At 45.5% G+C, this 9,717-nt stretch overlaps 1 protein-coding gene across 1 annotated transcript in view; it reads left to right on the forward strand.

The window, feature by feature from the left end:
- Positions 1 to 4,069, forward strand: part of T265_04748 (hypothetical protein) — a gene marked incomplete at both ends in the record, with an annotated part of 61,561 nt that extends 57,492 nt beyond the window's left edge. The window contains 2 exons of the mRNA XM_009169561.1: positions 2,016 to 2,120; positions 3,779 to 4,069. Of these exons, the coding sequence (XP_009167825.1) occupies positions 2,016 to 2,120; positions 3,779 to 4,069 (396 nt within the window). The remainder of the gene's footprint in view (positions 1 to 2,015; positions 2,121 to 3,778) is intronic.
- Positions 4,070 to 9,717: the final 5,648 nt, after the last annotated feature.

Below are 9,717 nucleotides of genomic sequence, written 5' to 3' on the forward strand. Positions count from 1 at the left end.
TTTGGTGAGATGAGCCAAAAAATCGGACCACCGATCCCAAACACGGAGCGAAGAATTGTGTGTACCTACCGCTAGAAAAACAGCTTCACTAGGTGTACGGAGGCCAGCCGTCCCTAATAATCGAACACCACATCATTTGGACGGATGTATCACGTGCAGGAAACGGGCCAAACGAAGGCATGCCCTGATTGATCAGAATGCCAGCCAATCCGAGTCAAGCACCTTTGACAGACGCTTCTCGCCCGCTCACGGTGATTCTAGCACGACCTTGTGGAACACTGTGATAACCCTATAAATACAGTTGTAATGATTCTCCTTTTGTCTCCATAAAGGGCTATGTAGAGCTACCGTGCCTTTTGATATACCATAGTGGACGGAGCAGGTAGCCAAGGGACCGACACAGAGTTGCACAACCGTCCATCAAGACGCAACACTAGGTCACTCTCCACAGATAGGTTAGTAATTCCTTCGTTGGTTGGTTACTGCATTGGTTATTGTCCTCCTGATTTGGTGAATAGATACATACCTTCAAAAACCATTTGAACGAAATGTCCGGGCTCGTTTTGACAACCGTAGCCAGGGCGGGATGACGTTTCATTGTAGATGATGCTGGTAGTCTCATCCTCTGAGCAACCACAAGTATTCCGAGAAGTGGTCGCAGTTTCATGCAATAGCCTTATGATGAGGAAACTTCCGCAAGTGACGCACGTCACCTTTATGTGTTGTGATAAATTAGCGATTGGTAGGGTAATTCGAATTCTTGGCGTTCCGCAAACTGCATATTCTTACTGTCCTACCCTAGCGAAAAGATTATGAAAGAAAATAGATGTATCATAACAGGGTTTTTGCTTACCAGACTGCCGACCTCTTACAAACTGTTACGATGGTCCTTCTTTTCTTATTGTGGCAACAACTGGTTCGACAACAGCTGTGAAGAGGCGTCAGCTTCGAAGCTACTTTTTTCTCCACACCGTTTGGCATGATAAATTAATCGACTCGGATGGGGAAATTCACAACAAGAACCGCAAAGTTTCCCAGGAGTAAGGAGGCCAACTTATCGAAATTGTCAACGGGACGAATGTCGGTTTCCGAAAAGCTCAACCGTACCACACCCCGCTTATTTGAGACTCTTCAGGTGGGCGCAGATAGGCTCCGTTGTTTTTTACCTTTAGGCTGTTAAAAGGTATCATCCATACGCCACTAACCGACTTTGCACTGAATTCGTTGGCTCTAGTGAAACGGTCTGACCGCTCACCAATACATTACGAGAACAACAGGTGCTGAGCACAGTTGGTTTCCTCTGTGCCCCTGAGGCGAAATACGGCCTCTTTTACTGTACAGTGATCGTCGCAGTTAAAGAAGAACAAGGAAAGGGCGTTATCCAACAAAGACACCAGTGAGCGGTGATTAAAATATTGGTCTGCGATAATCGTCGTGGCACCAGGACAGGAGATACAGAGTCAAGCACACCATGACGGGATGTACAGACTATCCATAGTGCCTGGATGCAGCGCACCTGAACAAAAATCGGTCATTTAAACACCCGAACGACTGTTGCCCCAGCGGCAACCGAAGTTCGACTAGTAATTGCCTTTGAATTCCTTTCCTGCACTCTGTAGGTGGTCTCCAGTGAACTTGATGAGTTATTTGTTTCCATCAGAGTCGGTAAATCGGTAATCATCAGGTCCTTTATGAAGGTCAATGACCATTCAAATTGACTACCCTGTCGATACCGAATGGTCGCATATATCAAGTCAGTACTGAAGATCTGTCAGTTGAGAAATATTCAGAACTGATCGGGAGACTATTGTTTCACAAAGTATACCAGACTTTTCTGAAAATTGGGAATCTGCTTCATCAAACATCATTCATTCAGGTGGTGTTGAACCCATCTGCTAAGAACAAGCACAAATCATTCGTCCCTGGCCTGATGTGGTCTTGCGGCATTCATTTAATTTTTTACCGTCCACATTTCCTAAATTTTGCACCTATCGCACGATTTTCCCTCCCGACAGATTGAGAATATGGCATCTTCGCATTGTGTTGATGGAGCCTTCAATGACAAGAAGACAGACAATTTGGTGGGGCTTTACCCATGCCACCATCAAAAAGGAAATCAGGTAAGTTGAAGAGGTGTTTGTTCGGGCTTATTCCACCTGGCACAACTGAAGTGGGCTGTTGGGTATTCTTAGACAGACCCTTTCAGACACGAGAACTATCAACAGGAACGCCCTACCGTGATCTCAGTCGATTGCTTTTGTTTCTCTGCCCTGCCTCTATCAACGCTTCTCTAGCCTCCTCTTTGAAACGAATGCACTCGGTGACAAATTCGGATCACTTCATCACAATCTCGATTCACTAAGACCCCACCGTGCCAACCATGTGGCTTCCTTTAATCTTTCAGGGAGGAGGCATAGTCGAAGTAACATTACCGCGTTGTACTGCATGCTTCTGTTGGTCTTCAGTTCGTCTGCTGTTGGGCGGAAAACCACATCAGCTTGACAGGGAATTCTTTTCGAACATGGTGTCTAGACTGCGCTGCTTTGTCTAAGTCCATGCTTCTCCGTGGACTGTGTGTGCGTACTGACAGCTCAGTTCCCCAGTCACCACGTAACAAAAAAATCTCTCAGCTGTAATACCCTTCCGGTGCCTAGCTGCCATGCTACCCGAAGGAAGCACGAGGGCTGGGAAACTGCCAGGTTGCCCAAGCCTAGACAGGGAAAGTCGAGAGGCAGAGGTCAGGTTCGAACCACGGACCTTCCGGTCAATAAATTCGTGCTCTAACCACTTGAGCCGTCTCGCCTCCTCCACCGAACAAAACCTCACGGTGACAAGCTCTCTGTTACGACCACTGGTGTGACGGTCACAGATTTATGGCGCAATAGCTCCGGCCAACAGCATAGTACAGCCAGCATGTTTTGCCACAAAATTTCAAGTCACTGTGGAAATTTTCTGATAGCGGAACCATAGAACCACTGTAAAACCAGCTTGTCGTCCACAAATCGTTTACCAAGCGGCATGCTGTTGGCGAAATATCACCCCCAGGAAAACCATTACGTTGTTTGTAGGATTCGGCATGCTGTTGGCGAAATATCACCCCCATTACGTTGTTTGTAGGATCGAAGCCCATACTGTAGAGTACGGGCGTCCGTGAAATCCGCATGTTGTCCTTTATCTACAGCATGCAATGTGACTCATGCTTCTGTCGTTGTTGGGCACCTCTTGGTATGAGCCTTGCGAATCTTTCATGTTCTGTTAAGCCCACGTCGAGTTGTCTTGATGTTTGCCCCCTATTTGCTGTGCTCGGCAAATAGCACATTCCAGCATTTAAACTTGTTCTGCATTCGTCCCTTAGAATGCCGTCCCTGTTTCTTATGGGATGACTTTGTATGATGTTTTCTGTCCCTTAGAATGCCGTCCCTGTTTCTTATGAGATGACTTTGGTGTTTTCTAAATGAAAGTTCGTACTAATTTTATGATTACGCAGTACCCTCTGAATGACTTCAGGGGTAGCGGTGCTGTAGGATCAGACGCACTGGTCTTGGTTCAGGTATTTTATTTGCTGAAATGTGCGCGAGAAACTGTTTCGGATGACCCTTTCTGTGTAGGCCTTTAGTTGAACTGTTGGGTATATCCTTAATTGTACATATTTGTGCTCTGTGTGTAATCGAACCCTTCATGCGCAGCAAGTGTATCGACCTAAGAAGCGATCTAATTGTGTGTCGGCTTGTGATAAATCTTCATGAGAAGTTTGTTTGAAGACGATTTGGGTCCTCAGTCAAAGCCTTTGGCCCAAAAGCCTAGCCGTAAGGCAGCGGTGTTGGGTTGGAATTGCATGTACATTACCATTTTTAAGGAACACGTCGCCACACAAGTTCCCACCACCAATCTGGAGGGCCAGGAGACTGTGTTCGTCAAACCTCTACCCATTGACCAACCTGGTATGAGTGTCCCGCGGACACCCACCAGTATAGCTCAATGGGCCGCCAAAGTACCCAAACCGCCTCACCAAGGTAAGGCCCAGTCTTTCGGTGACGGTTTTAGAATTGCGAAAGTGCTGTCAACATAGCGTATATGTAATTTCGAAGTTTGTGTTAGTCTTGTATGTTAGGAGACTAAATTGTGGCAAAACAGGTAGGCACCACGAAGGGTAACAATAAAATCCATTCCGACACCGTCGGCTCGTTCGTAAGGGGTAGTCTCCAAAGGAGTAAACGCGCGACTTGTGTTATTGTTTCTTTATATCAGTTTACTGCTAAATATCCTTGAAAAAGATAGTCCTTAATCACGAAAACGTTGTATGGTACCACACAATCTGCATTGCTGTCTCTTGTTCCATACAAGTCCACTCTGATGTTTGATGCTTGCTTTATGTGGACTGGCTCCTGTTATAGGATGAGTCGTCGCCTTCACAGATACTCTGTACTATGCCTGACAATAAGCGATGGCCACAGACCAGATCTGCATCGATCGAACTCCGAGTCCACCTCCAGCAACGAATGTATATTATATTTTGAGATTGCACCTCTCCACATCTGACTGGACGGTACTGATCCAGATTACAGTTGCCCTTCGAGATGGTAGTGCCACTTTGAGCAAGGCGAAGCAGCCACGTACAAGTCCCGTCGAATCAGTACGGAAAATATCTCCACATCATTAGGTAACTCTGCACTTTATTTAAGCAGTGCAGTTCTCGCTCCGTCTTCAGGCATAGAGCACGTGTGCTTTTTACTCCGAGCCATGTTAACTGCGATAGTTACTTTTATGACCAGCTTTGACCGCCCATTAGCTTACCTAAGGATTTTTTCGGAGAACGGTGTGATACCGAGGTTTATCGGAGAGAGTGTAAGCTCTCCTGGTGAATGTTCGGAGCACCACTCACGGACATTCCAATTTCGTTCCTCCAATGCATCGAGTGAAACAAGGAGAATCCACTTTGTGTACCACCTACTATGAATCAAATTACTTTTGTACTCATGGCTTCATTTTCAAGGAACCCTTGTTTCGCCCAAAACGTTGCTCTATGCTCTTGCTGGTTACCCAGTTCTCATGTTGCCACTAGAAACGAAGCTGCTTGTCTTGAGAACTAAATATAGACTTCCATAGACTTCGCTATGGGACAGGTTTAATCTAGAAGTGTTTTCGAATAATTGACTTTTGGTGCTCTGTTTCTGCATATTCATGCCACCAGTTGTTATTAAGGTGACCATTGTACCTGTTAGCACGCTTTTTTACCCTCCCTTCCCCGGTCAACGTGTGACGATCAGGTTTTGCGTCTACTTTCTTTCAGCTGTGGTTCTATACAAGACAGAATGAGGTCAGAAGAAATGATGCATGTTTTGACGGCAATGTCAAACCAGGACACGTTGGACTGTTTACTTGCCATGGTCTAGGTGGCACTCAGTTTTTCGAATACACCTCCGTAAGTCGCCTCTTTGCGATGATGTGTTTCTGGGAAGGAGAGATCGTTAGTTATTTTGGACGTTATACATGGTGGGTGCCCATCCGAACTCAATGGTTTCTAATGAAGGAGAGATCGTTAGTTCTTTTGGACGTTATACATAGGTGGGTGCCATCCGAACTCAATGGTTTCTAATATGATATCACCCAGGGATGTGTGTTGGAGTGAATTCACAAGTGACATGATGTGAACTGTCACGTGTTTTCCCCAAATACCAGCAATTATTATCCTAAAGCAAGTACCAGGAGGTTTGTACAAATCCTTCGATCACGCCCTATATTGCATGCCATCCACAACGATCAACACTTAGAAAACCAATACCTCGAACGGAATTGATGGATATCATCCATCATTCTTTCCACGAATGATTGCTGGTCAAATAGAGCAACATAGATGCATCCACTGCGCGCTGGTAAACATGCTTATTTTGCATGTCAGCTGATCAAATTTCAAACGACCGAAAGTGTGTATCGCTGGTTAACTCTGAGTTGAAGCTTGATCAACTCTTTTTTGTAGATAAACAGTGGCAGGGCATAGGAAGTCCCGTTCGAATAATGATAGGTCACTTCATCCCGGCCGGACACCGATTTTCAACCCGTAGTTATCGCTTCAGTGCACTAAAAACAACGGCGGGTTTACATGTGTAAAATCACAAACTGCACGTTACCATAAGACTGTTTTCTTTGGTTAGATTTTTGGAAGGTGAATAATTTCAGGGAAGCCATCAAATGTAGTGAGTGTAACGCAGCTAACTGCAAATGAATCAATCAAAAGCGTCTTCCACCATTCCGAAATCAACTACCAGACCCTTCTGATCTCCTTTTGACCCGCGGGGCTTGCACTGCCGATAGCTTACTTATGAATATAGGTACGGGAATGATATTTTTTTTACCAACTGGAAGTTCCCAGTTCACTTGTAATGTGTGTACGTTTCACAGTTGTGCGGTTTTCTCCGCTAAGTGTGGTCATGTGATCCGGTCGTATTCATAGTGGTTGGTTGGTTGGTTCGCTGGGCTAGGCAAGTAAGCGGCAAGCGTTTCATCATCAATCGAGATGGCATCATCGGTCCGCCTTTCGGAAGTAGAGCGTAGTGATGTGTTAGTGGCGCTGTATTGATCATATGCGGGGTCGCAAGTATTTCTAAGCTTCACTTTTATCCTGAATCATTTTCCAGAAGTCTAGCCTCAAAAGTAACCATGTGGTAGCGTGTGCTCGTCGATTTTACGCACACGCAGACAGTTTTCGGCAGGTGCAATGACAGAGAAACTGCAGGTGAAAAATCAGTACGCGTGTATTTATTCAACACCTCGTTTTAGAGTATAGTGTTTCAGTGCGAAAGTGTATCGGGGATTCCATTGTCTAAATGAATTGTCAATTAATCAATTTATCAGCTATATCCATGTACCATAGGCACATTAATTCCAGCTGCTACAGCTTCGATCATCGGAAAACAGGAGAGTGTGGGACATACAACCGAGGCTTGAAGGTGATGACATGTTCATTTTGTTCGGAGCTTGGATGGCTACGCATTGGAGGCGATAGCTCGACGCATGAGCGCCACTGTATGTGACTGGGCCACTTCTGCCAGTGTCAATAGCCATTGGTGTGTTGAGTCCCGGGGCCTCCATCCGGGGAGACGGGAGTTGTTGACCTGGCCAAGTTTACTGATTGACCCGCGGGGCTTGCACTGCCGATAGCTTACTTATGAACATAGGTACGGGAATGCGCAGGCCTGGTTGAAAAGAGCTCTGCGGGGCAGGGTTGCGGAGTACATGTCCTAATCAGCGCAACTCATTAAGCGTGAGTAATTCATCCATCGCTGGAGAGTTTTCCGTCCTAACGCCATCTGCCGTACCTCAGTATTGCTAATCCGACGTTCCCACCAGACCTGACCAATGATTCAGAGACACTAATAATCAAATACGGACATCTTCCGTATGTCCTTTGTGCGTGAAGGCCACGTCTCTGATCCATAAAGCAGGATGGATCGCACCACCGCAATGTGCACTCTGTTCTTGGCAGACTAACTGACATGGGCGCCGTAGGTGTCGGAGGTTGGCAAAAGCTGTCCCGGCGTTCCCGATTCTAGAAGTAATCTCATGTCCAGCCAGTCCACAGGAGCTTATACAATTGCCCAGGTAGACAAATTTATCAACCAAGTCGATTTGCTCGCCTGCAAACACGATGTTTGGGTTTGATCAGACCCAGTCTTATAGCAGCATTTTACACTTCGCAGGTGTGAAGCGTATGCCAAAACGTGTGGCGGAGTTATTTGGGTTATTTAAAATCGTTTGCAGATGGGCAGGATCTGAACCAAGGAGAGCACTATCGTCTGCATACTCAATGTCTGTGAGGGAGCGTTCCGGGAGCACTTTGACTCCCAGGGTTTCAAAAGCAGATAGAGAAACTTCAAGCAGCATATCAATAGTAAAGTTGAAGAGGAAATGGGAAACAGGAAAACCACTGGAAGTGGTGAACTTCCGTATACTCGTAAGCGCCCACAGGAATTCGCATACAGATCCTTCCTAAGGGATCCAAACAGACACTGCCAAAGTCTGTGACAATCGACAGAACCGAAAGCAACCGCTTGAATAGAATATTTTTCTGCTATTTCTCGATGAACCGTTTCTAATTCGCCATCAATTCGTGTTGTTTTCCTGGTACCAGAATCTTCACTTTTGGTCTATTACTTCCGAAGCTATAAAGCATGTTTCCGAGTTATCAGTTCACCACAATTCTTCTGTTGTCAATTGACTGTTTTCATTCAGGAGCAGTTTCCAGAAACTGGTCACTAGGATACAAAGACCAAAGATGTATGTGCGAAACTGAACGTTCCTAACATTTAGCTCAGTGATATCACCGCTGATCGGAGATTCTATCGCATTGACCGCTCCAATAGTTCTGTGCCTATTTAATGGTCGAAAATTGTTCACCCTCCTTACTATTCATGGTTGACTTTCTCTGTTTTTGTGGATGGGCTCGACGTTGCAGAACTGCCATATTTCTGAGCTACAAACCGACCATTAGCCGGAGCACACTCCCTTCCCAGGGTGGTGATATTCTAACCATAGTCAAACCATGGTTTCAGTCATGTGCAAATTTACTCGACTGGGTGGCATGCTTTTCGTAGAAGCACTCACCAGCTGCGCTTACTGTCTTAGAATGTGTTTCTACAACTCATCAGTGCAGGAATCTTGTAAGGGTTGCAAATACCAGTCTATTTGGACGGCAACATCTATAAGGTGGATTGATTTAATATTTACGGGAACAGATCACAGTATTGTATCGCATAGCATCTTTCAGCTGCCATGCCATACTCACATCACCGCCAAACTGGTCAAGGCTAGTCAAGAGCGGTCGAGATGTTGAACTGGGTTTGAACCACGGATCTTCCGGTCAATAATTTCGCCCATGGTCCACTGAACTGTGTCACGCAACTCTTCAGCAGTTTTCCACCAATGCATTTCTCAAAGTCAAACTCCGCTTATATTGATCGGTCTGTTCGTTTTATCTTTTATTTCAATGTGCGGATTTCGAAGATGCTTTGCATCAGTCGATCCGTTAAGAGTATCTGATTGGGTTGTTCAACCATGACAGCATCATGCTTCGTCCTAGGCACAGGTAAGCAAAGTCTACAAGTTAGGCAGTCGACACTGGTCTGTTTCCGTGACTACGGCGTGGTGCCGATAAACAAAGATATCGGCTACAAGAAGACCATTGTTCCCATCGTGGGAACAATTGAAATCTCGTCTGTTGCCTGAATTTAATTGCTGTGAGGCGGACCATGTTAGGTAGCGATGTATACATGCTTCAACTGTATTATGTAGCGTTCTTTTTCAATGATGCGTTTCCACTTCACTTGCTTCAATGAATCACCGGTATGGTCGGCTGGTTGAGGTTGACTTCGTTGTATCTATGCATCCACCGACTTTTTTTTAAACACAACCTGCAGGTTTGATGAGCTAATGGGAAACACACACGAGCAGGTCAGACGTACAAATCGGCAAACTGCAATCGAATTGTTGAACGCCGTTCGCCTTATTGGCATTACCTCAATTTTTCGGTTTTACGGATCGCGTTTGCTTAAAAATTCGCAGATCAATAAAAACAATACTCACTGGGTAACGGTTACTATTCATCGCAATTCATTTGATGCCGCATCACTGCCAGAGGTAGCAAATTCAGCGCTGACACATGCCCTATCCTATCTGTTGAAACTTCATAGGTTAGGGTGTGAACAGATACCAACACACCAT

The sequence above is a fragment of the Opisthorchis viverrini genome (assembly GCF_000715545.1).
Source record: "Opisthorchis viverrini unplaced genomic scaffold opera_v5_79, whole genome shotgun sequence".
Taxonomy (NCBI): domain Eukaryota; kingdom Metazoa; phylum Platyhelminthes; class Trematoda; order Opisthorchiida; family Opisthorchiidae; genus Opisthorchis; species Opisthorchis viverrini.